Below are 24490 nucleotides of genomic sequence, written 5' to 3'. Positions count from 1 at the left end.
GTCCCGTCATATCAACCCAAAAATACCACCTCTAAGCCTCAAAAAATAAATCCAACATTTTTTGCTATCCGATGCGATTAGCATGTACGCCCATCGCACCTTAAAAAAACATATAGGCCGTTGGTACAATAGAGCGCGGCAAAAAGGGCAATAATGGGCCACAATAGAGCGAGCCATAAAAATAACACGCCCATTTAAACCAGACTTTCTTCGAACAGATTAAAGTCGTAGAAGAATGGGGTTGTGTTTGTTCCACGGTTTGTCGACAGATACAGCTTTAATAATGGGATGTTTTTACAAGGTGTAGTAAACAGCGATGTAAGGGGCACACAGGGGGTTGTTAATACTTTAAAATAACAGGGTAGGGGGATTGGGGTGAGAGGTAAACACGTGGGGCTTCTAGATTTCGAACAATTAATTTCGAATTGAAAATAGGTTCTTTGTGTTTTCGAACAATGAATTTTATAGTTACCAATTTGTATCTAAAAAATTATATTTCTTATTAATCTGATTCAACGTGTAGTTGTGCATAGTACTGCATAGTGATGTAGAATTACCGGTAATTTATAAATCGGTAATATTACCACCGGTAATATTGCGGAAACATTAGTAATTTATAAGAAAAACAGCTTTTTAAATAATATTATTTTTTTTTTGTTTCAAAACTTCAAAACATTACAAAAAAAGACAAGAACGTTTTTTATTATTACTACGTAATAGAGTTTATAATGGTAAATCATCCTCAGTCTTGTCATATGGTTTTTCTTTCTCCTTCCGTTAATTGAGTCAAGTCTATTACTTCGAAATCGATATCTTTTTTTTCATTTCTTTCTCAGCAGCCTCTACCATTCTCCATTCTTGGATGTTCATCTCCATTTAGTAAATCATAATTATCGACTATATATAAGTAAGTTTTACGGCCCTTTCCATAGTAAGTTTCTTTTTTCTTTGCCGATGGATAAATCCATAAGTATCTACTAAAGGTTCTTTCAGTTGCGGCTCTTGACAATGGTAAATTTAAATTGTTACGTATTTTTACTTATTTTAGAGGAGCAAATTCCTACCCACCAGACAAGTCCAGACAAAGATTTTTCACTGCAAAGGACGAATTCTTTAGCAAGAATATTACCTCTAATTTTGCATTGTGCCTTGTAGCACAGATAACATAATTAATAAAATGATGTTATCTGATTCGTGCTTGTAGTTTCACAGATGAACTCCGTTGCAATTAAATTTTCAGCCTCAGTTTTATTTTTGCCTTTAGGTAGAAATATATGAGCAAGCCTTAAAGATTTACTTGCCCGTTTTCCAGAATTGCACAAATTTTCTTGTTTTCTGACTTAACAAGAGATGAATCTGATAATTTGCTACATAATACAGACCTTATTTCAAAAAAGCAGGTAAAAACTTTTTAGATCGTAGGCTCGTTTTGTTAGGCAGCAATTGTTGGCAGCAATTGAAACTGTGATTGCGATTTTTAAATATATTATAATATAATATGAGTGTCATTTTCTATCGAATAAAGTAAAAAAAATACTAAGGATGCCATTTAAAAATCAAAAATTGTAGTTTCCGGTTTCCTAATTTATGTCATATGCTTACATACCAAATCTCGTTTTTTTATCAGAAAAAATAAAAAAAGTTATAAAGGCGAACCACTCTTGACAACCACCCGGTATATTATGATCTTGGCCCTAGAAAAATAATACCTTCTCTATAAATAAATCAAATCACAGAAAAAAATTAATCGCAGTTTACTAATAAAATGCTTCAATGGACCACAAAATTACATTCGCAACAAAATCGCAAATCGCAACTCCTATAAATTCAAACTCGCAGATAGAAGGTTTTATCACGGTCCTAGTTTACAAAATCACAACCGCAACAAAATCGCAACTGTAATAATATTGGTTGCATAAATTGAAACGCGCAAATAGAAAAATACGCAGTCGCTGTTTCCTATGAGAGACAATCGCAAGTTGCGATTGCGATTGAATCGCAGTTCCCGATTTGTTGCTCATCTCTACTCGTTATCTTCAAAAATCGTTATCCACTTAGAGATTGGCTGAAACAAGTCATAAGTTGCTTGTATTTGTAGCCATTATATTCGTTAACATCCCTGCACTATAATATCCTTCTTCGAACTAAGAATTAAAACTAAACCGTCGTTTATCCTTTCCCTGTTATCCTATCCCCCATATCTCTGTTCGTTTCGCTCTTTCTACCCCAAACCCCCATGTTTTCCGCTTTAAAAACGTCATCGGCAGGCGTGCCCGGCTCTCCGCGCGTTCAAAACCTTAGAAATAATTCGCATTAATTCAAAACCGGCGCCGCGCCGCCAAACAGTCGGTGAGGGCGGCAAGGGCGGCGGTGCTCGGCCGCCCTCCGACTCATTTCCATTTTATTTTCTCTCTCCACAGGAGCCCGCCTCCTTCACACTCCTTCTCGGTCCCTTAACTCATGCATAAACCGGCCGAAATTTGCGCTTTATTGGACCTGGAACGATTATTTCAGAGATCTCTTTCGTTTTCGTTTGTTAATATAGTTTGATTTTTAATATATACTCATTTTCTCAGGTAAGATTTCGACAGACAATGACAGAAAAGCAGATGAAGTCCCATACCAATCTATTTATTTTACTAAGAAAAGTTTCTACTATTTTTTAAGTTAACTATGGATGGGTTGAAATATAAATCCGTCATGCGTCGTCTCTTGTTGTTTTTAACCAGTTTTATTGGTTTATTTCAAAAAACGACAGGTCTTATTTTTCTTGTGCATATAATTATATTTTTGAGCTTATAAGTAAAAAATAGCGCAAATAACAAAAAATTCAATTACTTTTTATGTCTAGTTTTTATTTTATAAATTTTTGAAGTATCGATGTTAACGGAACCGTTAAAATGACTTTTTAAACGTGTCATGACAGTAGCTTTATTCGAGTTCCCAAAAAGAACGGTTCTAGAACGGTTCAAAACACTGGCACAATATGATTTTTTGCAACTTTTGACATGAATGATTGTCGTAGACTGTGCGATTGTTTTAAACCGTTCTAGAACCGTACTTTTTTGGAGCTCGAATTAAGCTTATAGGATAAGTCCGGTACAGATGCCCCACCGGGTGAGATGGCCACAGCGTGTAAATATCTAATCATGTGACTTATCAGTTGCTTCCCGCTAGATACGGCAGTAGTTCACCTGCTGCTATTATGGTCTGACATAATTTGAATGTCAATAAAAAGATAGGCTAGTTTTTACAAAGAATTGTTTTTATATAAGTACATATTTTTTTACTGTCAGAGGTCGCGTGGGAATAACGTAATATTATGTAAGTTTTTGGTATTTCATGCCATTTTATATTAAAATACATGCTTCGTGAAGTATCATAACTTCAAAAAATTAATCATATGTCGCTGCATTTTAAAACCTTGTAGTGGGGCATCTCTCCCATCGTATTGGGAGAGATTCCACATAGAAAGCTGGCAAAGATGCCCTACTAATTTATTTACTAAAAAGTAACTTTTTTTAATCATGCCTTCTGAATATAAAATAAAATGTCCCGAAAGCGCTCAGTGGTTTGAAAAATCATTGGCTGCTGCTTTGCAAGCCATTAATACCGACCAAATGGGCATAAAAGCATAATGCATGCTTTTGGAACCCCTGCAAGGACTTTGAGACGTAGGGAGGCAAACAACAAGACAGAAAAAGCAAGCATAGGGCCATCCTCAATTTTTGGATATTAGTTAAAAAAATAAAAAATAACCTTAGATATTTAACCAATATGTATATGTATTTTTTTGCGGGGCATTTCTCCCATGTTGGAAGGCCATCTCTCCCGCAACGTAGGGAGAGATGGCCAATTTTCTTTTTTTTTATTGTTCTCTTATTATTATATATACTTACTTATTATATTACTATCTTAGTCCTATTATGAATTATTATTAAAGATAGTTTAGGATTGCATCATTAGTTTCATTTAAAATTAACTACCAATATGTATTATTAGCCCCAAAAGAAAAGTGGGGCATCTCTACCGGACTTACCCTATGTTTTTCTGACCTAATGATCGTAGTTTGACGTGAATAGGCCCTAAAGCTCCAAATATCTTAAATTGTTTAGATACTAAAAAGAATAACACTAATTTGGTATCTTTGGCTCTAATTTGGTATTTTTTTGGAAATAATTTGGTATTTTTGGTACTTTTTTCCCAAAATTGGTATTTATTGTACACCATTTTTGGCAGCGGTTTGCCCCTTAGGTTATCATCAATAAAGTTGATATATGCTACAAGGATCGTACTAAACATATACTACTGGAGTAGCTGTAAAATATCGACACAGATATCGACATCACACGATAGGTAAATAATGGATAATTTTAGACCATATATACAGGGTGTCACAGGCTGAGCGGTTTGGTTTGGTTTGGTGTGCATTAGAAGTTGGTTATAGATCGGACATTTTTTGCACATCATTGTTATACAATGTGATTAAGAGAAAACATTAACCGTTTTTGAGAAAAAAATATTTCAAATATTTGTACCAAAAAAATTGCCTGTCAAAAAAATTGTATAGCCTAAACGTCAAATTTAGTGATTACCACAGCTACTGTGACATAAAGAGAAGACTGTTTCAAAAATTAATTGTTTGAGTGTCATATAATATTGGCTGTACCAGTTGTGGAATTGAGAGATTAATAAATTATCATAAATCATTTTTTCAAATGGAGACCCACTTTCTTTATTTCACTATATAGGTGAAAAGGTTTTTTAATTCGATACTTTTTGATTATAATACGTGTTCCTATAGGTACCCCTAAAATAAATGGTTTTTAAGTTATTTAAGATTTAGTTTTAAAGCGTATATTTTTTTCTGGTTGTTAACCAGTAGCCTCTTCCCCTAGGAGATGCCTTGTCGTTGGCGGGGAAGCGCCTTGTAAAGTGCTGGAGGAATTATAAGTTTTATAGGTATTTTTTTTTGTTTTGTTTAATCCCTATTTCTAAATTTGAATGCATAAAATATCTTACAGCTAATAAATAATTAAAAAAATGATTCGTTGCTTGAGGCATACTTGAAATAGAGTATATAGAGATATTTGATAAATGGCAACAGTTGCTACATCGCTTCTTCATATGACAGATAGCCTACTTATTTCGCGCAGCCACAAAGAAAATTGAAAACTGGAATGTCGTTACTCGTCGGTTTACTTTTTCTGGTAATACTTTATGGCTATAAGAGACAACTGCGATCGCAATCGTATGATTCACAGTTGGCAGTATAACCACGCCTACCTAACAGTCGCTGCTATGGAAGTTGACTGCCATGTGAAACTGCCGCTTAAGAGCTACAGATACACAACGCACTATTGCCGGACCCTGTAGAGCTATATAGAGGGTTCAGACTCCAAAATATTAGACTTTTTGAAGAGAGATCAGGAGAGGACCACAATAGATCTGATAAGGTATAAGACAGCAATGGAAATAGTGGTTTTTTAAACTGAAATAGTAACTTACCAGTCGTTTTCTGACCATCTCTCTTCTCGTCTCCCAATATTGCACTAACACTAAACTTCAGTACGGGTTTCGTCTCCTTAATCAAACTTTCACTGGTCAGTCTGCATTGCAAATAGTTACAGTCCAACCGGCCACAGTTCGAACACAGCCTGCCGCGCAGACAGCTGAACCTGCTGAGCAAGTCGCTCGCGCCGCCCCTGTCCCCCGGTGAGAGCCGCCCTTCGGACACCTGGTCGCTTAGGTCGTCCTCGTGCTTGGCGTAGCGGGACGGGGGGCTGTAGCCGCCGCGGTCGCCCATCTCGTCGCCCCTTTCCAGGTCCATCTCGGGGGAGGATTTGCCGTTGCCGGCAAGGAGATTGTCCATGGAGAACGGATTCTGGGGGTTGTTCAGGCTCTTGAGCATCTTGGTGCGGTGGGCCACCAGGTGGAGCGTGTTTTGGAACATCTGTAAAGAGGAGATGAGGGACGTGAGCTTAGGTAATATTTTGATGAGGGGTAGTTAAAGTGATCAGATTTTGTGTCAACCAGAGCTGCAAGCTCACAGAAAACTTAAGTATGTTTTTGATTTAAATCATTTTAATGACTTAAGCCATTTTTCGAAAGCTGACTTAAGAATTAAAATTTAAGACTTTTTCAAAACGACTTGTGATTTAAATCTTTATTCCGAAATAGAAAAAGATTTAAGTCTTTTTATAACAGGCTTAAGTCAGATTTTTATGATAATTATTTAACAGCAGCATTCTTTTTTAAACTGTTTTAGGCGGCGGAATAGCAGAATACAAAGACAATGCTTAACACTACTAGCACAGAATATCTAGCTACGCAATCGAACGCCATGTACGTAATATAGTACTATATTATGGTACCAGTTGATATGCTTCATGGTACCATAATAATGCAATGTCATCAAAGATACGCAAGTATATATCAAATATGAGCTCAATCGAACGCCAGGAAATGGTATTGAAATATGGTACTACATTAAGGTACCATTTTATATGCATCATAGTACCATCATATTACAATGTAACCAAAGATACGTAGTATACCAAGTTTAAGCCCAATCGAACGCTAGGAAATGGTATCGTAATATGGTACTATATTATAGTACCTCTTATTATGCTCCATGGTACCATAATATTACAATATCACCGAAGATACGTAGTATCCCAAATTTAAGCCCAATCGAACGCCATGTACATAATATGGTACTATATTAAGGTACCAGTTGATATGCATCATAGTACCATCATATTACAATGTCACCGAAAATACGTAGTATACCAAGTTTAAGCCCTATTGCCGCCATGTACCTAATATTGCTATGTCATCAATGCATATGGTACTATAGAAGTATGGTACTATAGAAGGTACCACTTTATATGCTCCATGGTACCATGATATTACAATGTCACTGAAGATATAGTATACCAAGTTTAAGCCCAATCGAACGCCATGTATCGTAATATGGTACTATGACATTTCCCATATAAATTTACATATAAAATGACAGCGATATTCATTTCATAGCCATGACTAACGCCGTTTTTTCCCGATTATACGATATGAACTTGGTATGAACACAATCGAACGTCAGGAAGTGGTATCATAATAGTAGAACAATACTTATTATATTGTCGCCGAATTACAATGAAAATTCAGGATTCAATTATACAATCAAACGTCAGGAAGTGATTGTAATTTAGCTCATAAGATTTAATTCCAACTAACATGGCAAAGTGAAAAAAATCAGCTCTGATCTATTTTAATATGTTTAAAGATGTAGCAAATTTGAAGGTAGGCTTTATCAGGAAGTATTACGATATGAATTACACAATGGCAACACTGCACAAAATTCTTTTAAATTTTGTTTGTAGAAAACTGTTTTCTTTTAAATTTATTGCCCTCTATTATGTAGTAGCGAAACTACCACATCAAAATATCTGATTTGGAGACAGGCTTTAAAAGCCTGTCTCCTTTTGCTACCTACAATTTTATACATGTAACGAGGCTTCTGTTGCGTAGCTAGATATTCTGTGCTACTAGCAACTAGCAAATAAAACGTTAGTTTCTCGGATCCGCTTTTGATTATATTATTTGTCGTGTTACGCGTGCGTAGTGAGTCTGTTGTCTTTCAAGTGAATTTCCGATTCCATTTAGCCCGAAAGACGAACAAAGGAATTTATCTCGAATATATTGAAGAGTACCTTAAAATCCTCCAGCCCTTAGCTTACGCCATCGATATATTACATGGTGATCAAAATACATCACCCCTTTTTAATAGACATGGTAATAAGTACTACAAAGTAGGTTACATTTTATTAAAAAAAAAAACATATTTTTGCGTCTATAGTTGTACTGAAAATTAACCGTTTTATTTTATGTGTCTCATCTGTACAAACAATAAATTAATAGCATGATACTAGTAAGCAAATCGCTAATTGGTAATACAAGAAAATTAATATTAACATTTAAAAAATGGTACTTAAATCGATTTCTGGTTGTCTTGAGGGTAATTATATTGATTTAAGTCATTTTAATGGATTTAACTTGCAGATCGTCATGATTTAAGTCAAAAATATAGACAATGAATAATAAAAACGACTTAAATAACGTTATATTGATTTAAGTCTTGACAAAAATGACTTGACTTGAAATAAAATGAATGTAACAATATGTTGAATTTGACTTAACACCTAAATCATTTTGATTTTAGAAATGATTTAAGAATTTAAGACTCTGGTATCAACCAATGATGGAGCTAGTTATATAATTTCTATACATAAAATATTCTGAATGAAGGTCAGGAAATATTTTTTGAGCAAAACTTTTGGCCCGTCTTTTGCCCCCACAATTAGGATTTTGGGTGTATCTCAGAATATTATTATACCAAACGATAAAAAAAACGGCGTTATAAAAATAATTAAATATCTCTATTATAGAGATTGAGGGTACCTACTGGTAATTTGAAAATAATTGCCGTGTGTAGAGTTGGTAGTTACTCTGCAACGTAAATATCCCAGAAAGAGGGTTTTTTCTTCTTTTTGTTGCAAATGTTCTCACAATTCTAATTTTTCTCCAGAATAATAAGATAAAACGAGAAAATTCTGATGATCTAAACATAGTAAAAAATATTAAATTAGTATTGAATTATATTTTATCTAAATAAGTAGCTACTTGGAAATTTCAAGTTCTTGAACCTTGCATGTATTGAAATATTCTTAAATTAATTTTCTTGGGAGATTAGGTTGCTAAAACGCTGAAATTACGTTTTTATTTTGTTTAAAAATGTTTCTTTATTCTACGAACAACCGTTTCGGCCCACATTACAGCCTTCATCAGTCTTATATATCACAAAAGAATTGAGAAAATTTAGTATCCAAAAATAAACAATACAATCTATCACAGCACAAAAATTACATAATATTCAGTAAAGTTAAGTAGTAAGTCAAACAATATAAATTTATGAAAGAAAAAGAAAAATACATCATATTTTGTTTTAAAATTTATTAATAAGCCGATTCGCTATCTTGTACACTTCGCAATAAAAGAGGTTCTAAAAAGAACAATGTTCGACTGCAAGGTGTGTTAGTAAACATTTTTAAGGTTAAAGGTATTAGAATACAATTCATTTTAACCAAAGATTCGTAGTACAAAACTAATATGTTAAAACGAATAACAATGTCAGGAAATAAATAAATAAATGTGGTAACTTGTCATTTTTTCAGCAGATATACCACCTGAATCCCAGCGGGAAATTTAAATTCCAGTTAGTCAACCCGGCGCCGAATATGTCCATGGGCCGAATATGTCCATGGTTGGCAACAATTTAAATTTAAATTTAAATTTCGCGCTCTCCATTACGTAACTAAAATTTTAATTGGCATTATACTTGTATATAATGGTTCAATACTTCTAGAAATATTCTTCATAATTACATATGTATTTACTATACAGAGTGAGGCTTAAATAAGTCTAAATATTTCCAGGGCTTGTACGTATCGATAAAAGAAATAATATTTTTTCAAACGTCACAAAGGTATTAATTTTTCAGTCATTGACAGTATAAAAAAATCATTTTAACGCCTAGGCATAAAAGTAAAGCCTTTTTACGCCTAAGCATAAAAGTACGAAAATATATTATTAAACTGACATAAAGTGTCAAATTCAACGAGCGTAACAATAGTTTCTTGATATATAATTACTTACTTAGTTTTATAGTTATTAATGATACAAGTTCGATACGAACATCATAATGAAACGCGTGTAACGTTAAGTTACACGCGTAACAACGCTTAGTTACACAAGTTTCATTAAAAAGTTCGTATCGAACGTGTATCATTCAAAATTTAATCTACGACGCGACACGAGGGACGATCCAAAGAGATTTGATTTAGTTTACAATATCAGAGATATCCTCATAAAAATTAAAATTCAAAATTATCAGGCGCCCATATTAGTCGACGCCGTGGTAATCGTGCTTGTTGATTGTTTCCATTTTGACTTTGACAACTCAATTATTGATGTTCAATTTTGTGTTAAACGTTCAGTTTTAGCAAAAAGCAAAAAATAATATTAATATGGGTGATTCTGATTCTGAAAGTGTCCCTTCGGCTATTGAAGGCATTGCGCAAAACGTTGACGATTCCCTACTTCCCGAAAAATCAAGACAAACGTACGAGCAAGCCTATGTAAAACTTGAAGATTGGTGTAAAGGGAAAGGAATCAAGAATAGAAGTAACGAAAAGGTTTTCCTGGCATATTTCGAACATCTTTCAAAACATAGGAAGGCTTCATCACTTTGGGTATATTATTCCATGCTACGTTCAGTTATATCAGTAAAGAAAAATACAGATATTAGTAAGTACGTCCATTTAATTGCATTTCTAAAAAGAAAATCGGAAGGATTTCGGTCAAAAAAATCGAGAATTTTAAGAAAAGAAGACATAACTCGTTTTTTGTTGGAAGCCGATGATAAAACTTATTTCCTGACAAAAGTTTCATTGATAGTGGGACTTGCGGGAGCCTGCCGGCGTATCGAGTTGACAAATTTGCAGCTGCAAAATGTTAAAGATGAAGGACAATGCATTCATGTCATTATTCCATTTAGGAAAAAAAAAAAGATATCACGAGATTTTTTTATAACGAAAGGGAATGTTGAAGGAATAAATATGGTGGAAATGGTTCGAAGATATATAACTATGCGGCCAAGCAACACAGAGCATACTTGATTTTTTGTGGGGTACAGAAATGGAAAATGTATTAAGCAACCCGTTGCATTAATACTTTAGGGAAAATGCCGTATAAAATAGCATTGTTCCTAAGTCTTCCAAATCCACAACAATACACTGGACATTGTTTCCGTAGATCGTCTGCGTCGTTGCTTGCAGATTCAGGAGTGGATTTATTAACTGTTAAAAGACATGGTGGTTGGCGCTCTAACACAATGGCAGAGAGCTATATAGAAAATTCCAAAGAAAATAAGAAAAAAGTGTCATGTAATATTTTGGGTAACATTTCTGGCAATGATGGATCTTCAACAAGTTGAAGCACTAAGGAAATAAATTTACTCTCTAAAAATTCAATTCACCTGCCACCGTCTCGAATTAATTTAACCAATTGTACTGATATTATAATTAATGTTTACAATAAATAAACGTATTTAGGTACCTTTTTTTGATTGTATCTTATTTTAAAATTTGCGTGTTATTATGAATTCATAATAGCACTAGTGCTATTATGAAAGCCATAATGACATCCAAATGACAATGTTAAATGTGTCATAATGACATTGTCGTAGATTAAATATTTTGATATTATCTGGAACGTTTATGTTAATGTATGAAACGTACAGCCTAGTACATTTTTACTACTAATAAAACAATATACTATACTTTGTTTTTTTCAGGTAAGATTTCGACAGACGACGACAGAAACAAAGCACATGACGTCCCATACCAATCTATTTGTTTTACTAAAAAAAATTTCCAATAATTTTTAAGTTAACTATGGATGGGTTTAAATATAAATTCATCATGCGTCGGCACTTGTTGTTTTTAACCAGTTTTATTGGTTTATTTCAAAAATGACAGATCGTATTTCAATTTTATTGGTTTGACGGAACGATGAACGACAAACGGACGCCGATGCGTATGAACTCGCCTTTAGATTTTTGACGTTTGTCAAAGTCTTGCCAAATTATAGGTTATAATTTTGTGACAACTTTTGTCAAATACCCTGCGTTTTGGAAGATGATGCATTTTGATTCGTGTTATTACGTGTGTTTTGTGTCTTTTGAAGTTAAGTTGATGAAAAATCGAGTGAAAATTAACTGTAGAACCCGGAGCACAGTTTATGGTTAATACTCGCTGCCCAGGCAGAAAGTCTTATACTGTGGTCTTATACAGATACACCAATAAAGTTACTATCAATAAAGTTCGTATACAATCTCGTCGTAGATAAGTGCATCCCGAATATGGTAGAATGACCATACTAAACACATACTAGAAACTGGAGTAGCTGTAAAATATCGACATCACACGATAGGTAAATAATGGATTTTAGTACTGCAGAAAAATAATGTCAAAAGGTACTGGTTTAAAAAAAATTAATCAACCTGTGAGGTATAAAATTTGGTAAGTGTTATTATTAATAAAATAGTTTATTTTATTTATGTCGTTTTATTTATTCCTGCGGAATATTACAAATTTGTATTTATACATAAGTTATATTGATAAATATAATCATAAATGCGGGAAGTTTCATAAAGCTTGAAAGTAAGAAATAGTTCTTTTTTTATATTTTTTGGTATGTGGTGTCTTGTTTTTGTTTGTTTTGTATTAACACATACCATTTTTTATTAAATAAAATAACTCGATTACATTTTTTCAGTTTTATACAGTTTTTCTCACAATATTTTGAAGTTACTTGTCAGTCAAATTTTAAATACATATATTAATTTCCTGCTATGCGTTCCAGTTGTACCAACTTATTTCTTTGTAAAATAAAATAAACTACTTTGAAATTAAAATGACAGACACATCTATCACTGTCAAGGATCTTCTCGTTGGACAGACTATAGATATTTTCTTTGTCGTTTTTCAAACAAGTCCAAATATAACTTCCAAAATAGCCGAGTTATTTTACTTAAAAAAATGTTTGCATAAATTTTGAAAACCACTGTTCTTTTCTTTTTTTTTCGGTGTTCCGCTTCTGGTAATATAATTTAAAAAATATTTACCTGAAGTATTTAGTGTACCAATCAAAAAAAAAAATCACTTGTCTTCAACCAAAACTTCGATAATCACCCGACTTTTAACACCACTCATCTCGCTCCTCTTGAAATTAAATTCAGTTCCGTTTCCGCAAATTTTCCGATTTTCGGCTGTTTTCCGGCGACCGGCCACCTGTGAACAACCACCCTCTCTCAGTCACGCATACATACGCGCCCGGTAATAGTCCTGTCACGACTGATGTATTCGTTGGCAACCCCCTGGACCGGCGAGGGGTTGGTCCACCCCTAGGGGTGGAGTTTCTTCAGAGAGCGTTCGGTTCGGGGCCGGTATTACCCCGGCCTCCCCTAAGAGCGCGCCGCGTGCTGCGGATTTTGTTTTATTGCGCCGCGAAAAGGGCGCGGAAGATGACTCTGCGATGAAACGACACGATAATCGTCCGGGCATGATGAAGATATGCGAATGTAGTTTCGCCGTATGAAGTTTGAGTGGTTTTGTCTGTAGATAATTCTCATCGTAGTTCTTCTTCTTCTTGTTTTATGATGGCTCTGCTACAAGGCAATCGCCAGCTCAATTTGAGAGTGACCAAGATGTTGACTGGCTCTAAACCATATCAAGGCCACTGATTCTTATCTGATTAAGTATATAGTGGGCAAATTTTAATATGAATTTCTATGAAGGTAACCTGTGACTGTACATTGTTATTATTATTATTTATTAGATATATAAATGAAGTGCTGAAAGGAAGATTAGGTATATCACAAACAAGGCACAAAGGGTAGAGGTCACACAAACTGCATTCCGATACTGAAACAAAAAAAAAATAAAAAAAATAGAAAGTTGAGCATTATAATTTAATTCTATTAATGTTTAAAAATATCATTGGTTTCTATTAATTTCCACTTTATCGTTACAGTCGATTTATAACCAACATTCTGGCTTACTATGACTTGCATACAAATTTGCTTACCTACCTAGATATGTTTAATACCAATTCAAATTGTAGTTACGTAATCGAGGGTGAGATTTTTAAATTCATTGTTGCCAACCATGGACATAATATGACATAATGAGCTGACTAACTGGAATTTAAATTTCCTGCTGGAGACTCAGGTGGTAGCTCTGCTGTAAAAAATGTCAAGTTGCCATATTTATTTATTTATTTCCTGACATTGTCATTCGTTTTGACACTTTAGTTTTGTATCACAGAGTTTTTGGTTTAAATAGTGTTGTGATACTTAGCTAATAATTTTTTACTAGCAGAACTGGCAGTCAAACAGTGTTCTTTTTAGAACCTCTTTTAGTGCGAAGTGTACAAGATAGCTTAATAGCCGTTGCAAAGAACTCATCGCACAGGTCACAACCTAACCTAACTTTATTAGAATATTTTGAACGGAAAAGCGGTAGTAATGGCTCTTTCCCTTAAGTGCTGTTAAGGAGGTGAGTTTTGTTGAATGTAAAATGTTTTTTTGATGTTTATGTTTCCTAAAATATTTTGATTAAAAGATAATTTGTAAAATAATTTTGCTTAATAAGGTGACTAAAAGTTTATTTGATATTAACTATATTTGCTCAATTTATGATATTGTTAGGTTTTTGCTGGGTTTCGTGTGGACAGTCAAAAGTCTAATTCAACCTTTGAATAAGAATATTAAGGAAGGGGCATATAAAAAAAACTTAGGTCGAACGCGATGGGGACCAAAAATGGACGCCTTAAATTCCGGTTTATCAGTGCCGTTCTAATTTTATTTAAAACGTGTGAAAATATGATACTTAGGGTAGACTCAATAATTTGTTGATTTTACGTTGTCGTGTTAAAATTGGTATAAAAATATATGTAATCCTAATTAAAATAGATAAGTTAATTGTTATTTATTAACACAAACATCTGATACGCTACTGAAGCAGGTAAGTCAAATTGACGTATCTAAATTCTTAATTTTTTGACATTTAATCTTTGACAAGTAGTAAATAAAAGCAAAAATGCAGAAAAATGGTATATTTTTTTTGTTAGGAGTAAAAATAACACTTTTCTTGGACATACAGCTGTACGTTTGACATACAGCTGAGGTACAAAAAGTCACTTTTACTCCGAATAGAAAATTTTTTTTTAAACAATTTCAAACGTTCCAAATAATATAAACAGATTTAAAAGTCATAAAGATAAAAAAAAATGGTTACGCTCGTTGAATTTAACACTTTATGTCTAGTTTAATATCTAATATATTTTCGGACTTTTATGTGCTTTTATGCTTAGGCGTTAAAATTACTTTTATATTGTCAATCACGTCGCAAAAATTAATACTTTTGTAACGTTTGATAAAAAAAAAATTAGAAATTTTCAAAATAATATAACTCTGTTATTTTGGACTTATTTGAAAAGCGGTAAAGACAAAGTATGTTTCTTTTATCGAGATCTACCGGCCCTGAAAATGTTTGCACTTATTTATGACTCACCCTGTATAATATTATTACCTTAACACGACGCTCATTGGCTGTACCTTTGCTGTACGTACCGATAGCTGTCGGTAATTTACCGATACCGACGATTGTCGATGCCGTGACCAGCATAGCGCTCCTGGCATGTGCATGTGCAAGAGAATAAGAACACGCGGAGACGCGGATACAGAAAATCAAGCAAAAGTGACCTGCTGGTACTGGACAAATTGTGGTAGGTATTGGTACAACATGACTAAAACAAATGCAAAAGAAAAATATGTACTTTAATTTAAAATAGGTACGTGTTTGTGTAAAACTGCTGCGATAAAATGGTGATACATAGGAATAAATATACGGTATTACATAAAAGAACCATACTACAGGAATATAAATACAAAGAAGAAACAGGAATACATACCAGAATAAGAAATACAAAGCAAATGATAGAAAACTTGTGCCATATTGCATTCTGCCTTGTTTTACATTTCCATTGCTACTTTCTCTGCTTGTTCAGTTGCTCTGTTATTAGATTGAATCCCCCATTCTTGAGTTAAAACTCATCATACAGTCTCAGGGTTTTGACAAAAGCCAGTATATTTTTTCCCACAGAATCTGCATTTGTCGTTGTTTCTTAGCTTCAATCTACCGAGGTGTTCATCGAGGAGACAGTGTCCTGATAAAAAACCCCGTGACAATACGAAGATTGCTCTTACTTAAATCAACGAAAATCTTTGATTTTTCTCGGTCGTAAATTCTGAAAAATTTCTTCGAGTGTCTTAGACCGTTGGATGATTCCCATTCCAGGTTACTGAGGGAATCTTCCAGGTTCCTGAGTTCTGCTTTAAGTTGGTTTCTACTTGGGAAGCAGAACAGTTCTGGTACAGTTAGAGTAGGAGCACTTTATTTTCTTTTCTAGTATTTAGTTTTTGGCTCAAATGCTGATGAAGCATCGGTAGGTATACCATGTTATGGTATGGCCTTTTAATTTTTTTTTACATAGTAGTTGCCCTTCTCTTACTTTTTATCCCCTAAAATAATCATGAAATAGAATCCCCTATTTAACTAAAACATAGACGTGCCACTGCTTATTATAGTATTTTAACAGACTCCCGAACTCGACCATCATCGCCTGCGAACAGGGGCGGCTCTCCTTCGCCCCCCGGGGGGCCGTAAATTAGAGCCGACGATAATCTTGGCGGGCCCCGCCCCTCTCCGGGGCCCGTCTCGTAGAAGGGGCAATAAAACCCTCATAAAAGACGAAATAAAAACATAAGAGGGCATATTTACAAAGGCGGGCCTCGCCACGCCATTGGTGCGGCCGTTCGGCCGATGCCGCCGCCCGCTACCCGCCGCCCCCTTTGGCTGCCGCCCTGCAACTGCCAAGTCTTGCACTAAATCAATGATTTTTTATAATGCCCCGGAATGAATTTCATTTTTCCCGGGCCGAGGGACGCCGACGAACTGGTCCGTAGCTTGATAATTGAGCATTGTTAGGTATCACTAATTATATTGTATCCACTTGCTTAGAATATACTATAATAATAATAATAATAATAATAATAACTCACCCAAACGCAAGAAATAGGACATCCTCCATCTTCAAGTGCTGAACCGGACACACCTGTTCCCACCGAAGATGGTACGAACCCAACGGTACGTCGCAAGAAATGGACCAACGCCGAAAACAGTGAAATCATGCGACTGTACTATAAAGTTACTAACCTGGAGACGGACTTTACAATGTACCGTGGCAAATTGTATGCACAATTTATAAAGGTTTTCCCAAACCTTAAACACTTAAGTGAGCAACGCATCGCAGATCAACGCAGGACCATAGTAAGTAGGAATCTTCTTTCTCAAGAGACACTGGCCAGAATCAAGGAACAAATAAGACTAGAAATCAACCCAGAAACAACTATTGACATACCGCCACAACCACCGCAGAGCGAAAGCATACGTGAAGCTGAGACAGAGACTGCACTACCGACAGAGATTACACTACCTACCGAACAAACCCAATTGGATTATCTATACGAATCAAACCTAATTAAGTTTTATGGCTCCAATCCCAACCTCAGACCATCACTTCCGAAAATAAAATACACAGCACAAACAACAACAATCATCGAGAGAGTTAACGCTATCCTATGTGATAAACTGAAAACCAGTTTCAATTTAGAAGAAATACATGTACATATATACTGTGCGGCCCTAACTTGTCTTACACAAAATGGTCAAGATGTAGCCCAACGTCCTAAGGAAAATAAGAAACCTATACCACCCTGGGAAAAAAGAATGTCTGACAAAATCAGCAGATTACGTAGAGACATAGGTCGCATGCAACAACTTTCTAAAGGAAACGATAGTAAACCCTTTTAAAGAAGATATCAGAAGACATAACGACTAGATTCCGTCAACTAAGCGGCCAAACCCAGAAAGACTTTGTTATCGATACTCTAAATTCATTAAAACAACAGCTAGCAGTACATACAGACAAACTCAAACGGTACAAACGAAGCCACCTACGACGGATGCACAACGCCCAATTCACCCAAAACGAGAGGTGCTTCTACCGCAACCTTGGAAATAAGGCAAATAAAGAAAACCCCCAACATCCAAATGCCATAGACTCAAACCAACTAAATCAATACTGGAACAACATCTGGTCGTCTCAAGGAGAGCATCAAATAAATGCCGCATGGATAAACCAGGAGCGTGAAAAACATCAGAACGTAAGAATGGAAGACACAATAATTACCTTGCGCGACGTTGAAAGTGCAATAAAAAAATTACCTAATTGGAGAAGTCCAGGGCATGACGGAATTCACAACTTTTGGCTCAAGAAATTTTCCGCTACTTACAACCACCTAGCGAGAGAATTTACTGAAACTTTGATTGACCCCAATAAAATGCCCGTCTTTCTAACGGAGGGAATTACTCACCTTCTACCAAAAACAAAAAACCCAGATAATCCTTCCCAATATCGACCCATCACCTGCCTTCCATCAATTTATAGGATATTTTCAAGCTGCATTAGCAGTAAAATATATACCTACCTGGTCACCAATAACATCCTACATGAAGAGCAAAAAGGTTGCAAAAGCAGGGCAATGGGCTCTAAGGAACAGCTTGTAATGGACTCGGTGGTTTTGTAGCAAGCCAGACATAACAAAAGAAATCTCTTCATGGGCTATATTGACTATCAGAAAGCGTTCGACTCCATACCACACAGCTGGCTGTTGCAAGTTCTAGAAATCTGCAATGTTGACCCCAAAATCTGCCGATTCTTTAAAGAGACCATGCCTTCATGGACGACCTCCCTCAACCTCAGGTCTGCTCCCTTTGACATAACATCGCCAAAAATTCCAATTCGTAGAGGGATATTCCAAGGGGATTCTTTTAGCGCCCTTTGGTTTTGTCTAGCCTTAAATCCACTATCGCGGATAATCAATGAAACAGGTTATGGATTCTCACTACGAACGAGAAACAGACGTCATCTCATTACACACCTACTATACATGGATGACTTGAAGATATATGCTGCAACAAAAAACCAACTTGAAAACCTTCTGCGTACCGTTCATAAAATCAGCGCAGATATTGGAATGACCTTTGGTACGAGCAAATGTCAGACTGTTTCAATCATAAGAGGAAAACTATGCGAAACACCAGAATTGAATCTAGATGAGAAAACTATTATCTCCGCAATGTCGACTGAGCCGTATAAATATCTTGGAATGCTACAAACACACAAAATAGAACATGGAATTATTAAAAACCGCCTATCGACCGCCTTCCGACTGCGACTTACCTCCCTTCTAAAGACAGGTTTGAATTCTAAGAACCTCTTTAAAGCAATAAACACTTATGCCCTACCGGTTCTTACATATTCTTTTGGAATAGTCAAATGGACCCATACAGACTTGGAATCCCTAAATCGCCTGGTACGAACAACCTTAACCAAATTTAGAAATCACCACCCAAGAAGCGCTACGGAACGGGTAACCCTCCCTCGAAATCTTGGAGGTAGAGGTTTACTGGTTGTTGTTAATGTCTGTCGGGAGCAAATAAAGAGCCTCAGATAATACTTTTATACCAAGAACAGCAACCTTTACGTCACGGTGTCTTCAGCTGATGTCAAATACACCCCCTTGAACCTCAGTAGTAAACAATATGATGCTTTTCCAACTCCTACATCAATCACTAATAAAATAGCTACTTGGGGAGCCAAGGAGTTACACGGACGGTACCCAAATGAGCTAGATCAACATCACATTGAAAAGGCGGCATCATTGCACTGGTTAACATCGGGTTATCTCTACCCAGAAACGGAGGGATTCATAGTGGCTATGCAAGACCAAGTTATTCCAACACGCAACTACCGGAAACTCATCCTAAAGGAGAATATATCAGACAAATGCCGTAGATGTGATTCTGGAAGTGAAAACATAGAACACATTTTATCAGGGTGCAGTAATCTTGCGAGTACAAAGTATCTGGAAAGACACAACAGAGTCGCATCAATCATCTACTTGGAGATCCTCAAACAATTCAACATTGACCGAGAAATCCAAGAGCCCTACTACAAATATCATCCACCACCCGTAGTCGAAAATAATAGTTTTAAAATATACTGGGATAAAACAATCTTAACAAATAAAACCGTTAGAAGTAACAGACCGGACATCACGCTTATAAATAAAATTAAAAAAACAGTTTTACTAATTGATATTTCTATTCCTAGCAACAACAATATACAAAGCAAGTTTACAGAAAAAATAACAAAGTATCAAGATTTGAGAATAGAAATAAAAAATATATGGCAAATGGAATCGGTCCAGGTAGTCCCCTTGATTGTCTCAGCCATTGGAATTATCCCGGTCAACCTGAAAGAACAATTAAAAGTAATTGGAATACCTGAAAATACTTACCGCCTAATGCAGAAATCTGTGCTGCTTGATGCTGCTAACATTGTTCGTTCCTTTCTAGGTGATTAACAATAGCACCTTATCTTGTCCCCATGGACCGATAAGGCAGCTTTAAACCTGTTCTGAGCAGTGAAAAAAAAAAAAAAAAAAAAAAAAAAAATATTAATAAATCAATAGTCAAGCAGCCATTATACTCACCAGCTACCAGTTTCTGTTGGTATAACAGAGCCATGCATAATGATTGGCTTAAGGTTGATTCTCACTATAACTTCCGTTTCCATTCCATATCCGTTTCGTATTTTTGATTGTATTCACGCTATACGTAAAGGTTGATTCGTTTCTCTTCCTTTTACATAAAATATTATATCATGTAAATATATAGGACAATGCATGCACACTATCCATTCCGTTTCACTTCCGTTCCATATCCGTTCCTTCCATATATTTTTTTGGCGGATAATTCGTTTTGCGGGTTAATACCTGTATAAACGTAAAATATCACTATACCATCAGTATCAACTCCCTTCCGTTTCCCCCTTCCGTTTACGTAAAATATTATATTATGTAAACGAATAGGACAATGCACACTATCCGTTCCGTTTCCCTTCTGTTCCATATATTTTCCTTCCATACATATTTTTGGCGGACGGACTGAAGTGTATCGGAAACAACATTGCCAAGTTCTTACATTTGTACCAGCTCTGTTAACACTTTGCTGATTATCTATTTATTCTTTCAACTCCTAATTAAATCTAATACCTTCTCCAAAAGATACAAATAAGATTAAAATAATTAAAACTTTCGTAATTATATAAATTGTAAAATAAAAAGTATGGAACTGATACGGAAGGGCAGCATTAAGGTTGATTCTCACTGTACCTTCCGTATCAGCTCCCTTCCGTTTCCCTTCCGTTTACATAAAATAATATGTCATGTAAATGAATAGGACAATGCACACTATCCGTTCAGTTTCCCTTCCGTTCCATATCCTTTCCTTCCATACTTTTTTTGGCGGACGGACTGAAGCGTATCGGAAACAGCTTTGTCAGTTTTTACATTAGTACCAGCTCTGTTAACATTTTGCCGATATTTATTTATTCTCTCACCTCTTAATTAAATCTATTACCTTTTTCAAAAGATACAAATTTTTAAAATAAAACTTTCGTAATGATACAAATTGTACAAAAAAGTATGGAACTGATACGGAACGGATAGCGTCAATACAATAAAAAATACGGAACGGATGTGGAATGGATATGGAATGGAAACGGAAGGTATAGTGAGAATACCTTCAGTGTCTATAGTAAGAATCAACCTTAAAGGTTGATTCTCACTATACCTAAAAAATACCTTCAGTTTCCATTCCATATTGTATTGACGGTATACGTAAGCTTCTGTTCCGTATCAGTTCCATACTTTTTATTATACAATTTATATCATTACGAAAGTTTTATTTTAAAAATTTGTTTCTTTTGAAAAGGATAATAGATTTAATTAAGAGGTGAAAGAATAATAAATATCAACAAAATGTTAACAGAGCTGGTACTAATGTAAAAACTTGACAAAGCTGTTTCCGATACGCTTCAGTCCGTCCGCCAAAAAAAGTATGGAAGGAAAGGATATGGAACGGAAGGGAAACTGAACGGATAGTGTGCATTGTCCTATTCATTTACATGACATTATTTTATGTAAACGGAAGGGAGCTGATACGTAAGGTACAGTGAGAATCAACCTTAATGCTGCCCTTCCGTATCAGTTCCATGCTTTTTATTTTACAATTTATATAATTACGAAAGTTTTAATTATTTTAATCTTATTTGTATCTTTTGGAGAAGGTATTAGATTTAATTAGGAGTTGAAAGAATAAATAGATAATCAGCAAAGTGTTAACAGAGCTGGTACAAATGTAAGAACTTGGCAATGTTGTTTCCGATATACTTCAGTCCGTCCGCCAAAAATATGTATGGAAGGAAAATATATGGAACAGAAGGGAAACGGAACGGATAGTGTGCATTGTCTTATTCGTTTACATAATATAATATTTTACGTAAACGGAAGGGAAACGGAAGGGAGTTGATACGGATGGTATAGTGATAGTCAACGTTTATACAGGTATTAACCCTCAAAACGAAGAAAATTAAAAATAATAATAATAATAAATCGTATCTATAGTACTAAAAAAATATACTGACAATGTAGGCGTATATGTATATCAATTGCTAGCATCTAATAAATTTGTGGTTTTATTTTTGTGTGTAGATAAATTTGTAATTTGTAGATTGTACTTTAGTTTATAATCATCTGCTGATGATGCTAACATGGTTAGCGAAACGCGCGTCCAGTGTAAAAGTAAAAGTGTTTTGGTGTATTGTGGTGATTTAGTGTTTTTATTTTGATGATAACATCACATATAAAACATAATTAACGTTATATATTTGCAGCTAAACTAGATATAAAAACACCATTCTTAATAATAACTAATAATGATTAGAAGAAAAAATAAACATAATTAAAAAAAAACAATTAATAGAAGGTAGTTCAATGTTATTTTGTTTTATTTTAGGTTAGTTTAAATATTTAAATATTCATAAACTATTTTATAACAACTTATAAAAATAGCCTTGATTTTTAATGCAGATACCATGAAATTAAGTAAATATATTATATCTTTTAATCCTTAAATCCCTTTCTGAAATATATCAATACCTAAATAAAAATATCGTTTCATTACAAACCACATAAATAATTGTCACAATCCAAATCAAAAATTACGAAAATAGTACTGTTTTGTAACCTTTGCAAATATCAATCTATTTAATTTTATAATCGCCCCCCGTAGCATAGTCGTCAAGTAATATATATATATATAACCCTCGTATATGGCCGAGAGTTTCGTGCTGTCAGGCCAGTTCACCTAAATTAGACATCACGTTTTGATGCTTTAATTTGGTCGACTGTGCGGCTAGTGCGACACCGTTGCTGACGACCTTGAAAGAAAACTCGAAATTTAGTCCCCATATACGAATATAAACATTTCCAATGTTAAAATCAAAATAAAACTTCTACGAAATAAAAATGAAACTTCTACACCCTGTATCTCCGAAACTAAGCATTTTAGGCAGGGGCGGATACAAGAATTTATTTTAGGGGGAGCCCAAATAAAAAGTAATGTAGAATTTGCTTTTTAAGGCGCCATTTTTAACCCAAAAGCCTAATATTTAACCCAATTTATAGATTTTAGGGGGGTGGAGGTGCCGAGCCCCCCCTCTGTATCCGCCACTGATTTTAGGGCATACATTTTTATGAACTTTATTTATTTTTATCTGGCAGAAAAAAAAATTATCTCCTAAGTTTCCAGAATACATTTCGTACCACCCTCTATATTTTTATTTTTGCTGAACAGATCTTAGGTATCTCGTGATGGCTTTTGATTCTGAAGTCAAAAAGTCAACGACCCCAGCCATAAACCACAGATGTATGCGCAGCATCAGGTAAAATGGAATTCTCGCAAATATGCGGATATACTTACTATACCTAGTATTAGATAAGTGTTGCTGTTATAGTAATAATATCTTGGGAACTGGACCAGTTAGGCATCTCCCGCCGTATTATTTTAACTCTGTTATTTTGGCCCCCTTTTTTTTCGTTCAATTTTATGTAAGCAAATCGAAAATTAGTCAACCGTTATAACATTTCTACAGCGCGCCGCTCGGCTCGACTCGCCTGCTTTTGATTTCCAGCTCGTAATCATAAAAGGGAGGCTGTAGGTGGCTCATGCGAGGGGGGGGGGGAGGTAGAACCCTGGAGAGGGGAGCTTGATGAAAACTGCCATTTTTTATTATTATTTTTGCCCGTTTGGCCGCCCGTTTTTAGGGCGGAATTTAATTTTTCATTGGCGCCGAATTAACAACTTTTATGGGCGAGCTGTAACGAGGCTGGCTGGGGGAGAATGGGGAGGGGTAAAGGGGGGTACGGGGAGGACGTAAAGGGGAAGAGGTAGAGCGTATTTTTGTTATTAAAAAAGTTAATTGAATTTTGAATAGGTTTATGTATTTAAATTGCGAGCATTTAATAAAATTGCGGATGTATATCTTTATTTTGGGGTGAGTGGATAAATTTGTAATACATTATATTTATGTATACGTACTTATTTATATACAAGTATTTTTTATATTATTATGGTATATTTTATCTTGAAATAAGTAGATTATTAGATAAGTAGAATTTGTAATACATTATATGTATCTACATACGGTACTTATTTAGATACTTCGGACGTAGGTATTTGGGTCCAATACTAAATACTCCGAACCAATGAGCACTTACCCTAGCATCTTTCAGGCAGAAATCTACGTCATCGAAAGATGCATACCACTTATCTTA

General features: G+C 35.0%; 2 protein-coding genes across 2 annotated transcripts in view; one reads left to right on the top strand and one right to left on the bottom strand.

Annotated features, from left to right (window-relative positions):
* The window catches only part of LOC115881684 (homeobox protein DBX1), a 62634-nt gene extending 49682 nt beyond the window's left edge, over positions 1–12952 (bottom strand). Inside the window, exons 1-2 of the mRNA XM_030899275.1 lie at positions 12749–12952; positions 5509–5953 (exon numbers count right to left, since the gene is read on the bottom strand). Coding sequence (XP_030755135.1) covers positions 5509–5953 — 445 coding nt within the window. The 5' untranslated portion in view covers positions 12749–12952. The remainder of the gene's footprint in view (positions 1–5508; positions 5954–12748) is intronic.
* Positions 12953–18364: 5412 nt separating this feature from the next.
* The window catches only part of LOC115881577, a 28058-nt gene continuing 21932 nt past the window's right edge, over positions 18365–24490 (top strand). The window contains exons 1-3 of the mRNA XM_030899120.1: positions 18365–19231; positions 19280–19843; positions 19924–20083. Coding sequence (XP_030754980.1) covers positions 18365–19231; positions 19280–19843; positions 19924–20083 — 1591 coding nt within the window. The remainder of the gene's footprint in view (positions 19232–19279; positions 19844–19923; positions 20084–24490) is intronic.

The sequence above is a fragment of the Sitophilus oryzae genome, unplaced genomic scaffold (assembly GCF_002938485.1).
Source record: "Sitophilus oryzae breed Bouriz unplaced genomic scaffold, Soryzae_2.0 scaffold_172_pilon_pilon, whole genome shotgun sequence".
NCBI lineage: Eukaryota > Metazoa > Arthropoda > Insecta > Coleoptera > Curculionidae > Sitophilus > Sitophilus oryzae.
The sequence above is the reverse complement of the archived record's forward strand: the minus strand, read 5'-3'. Positions and strand labels throughout refer to the sequence as shown.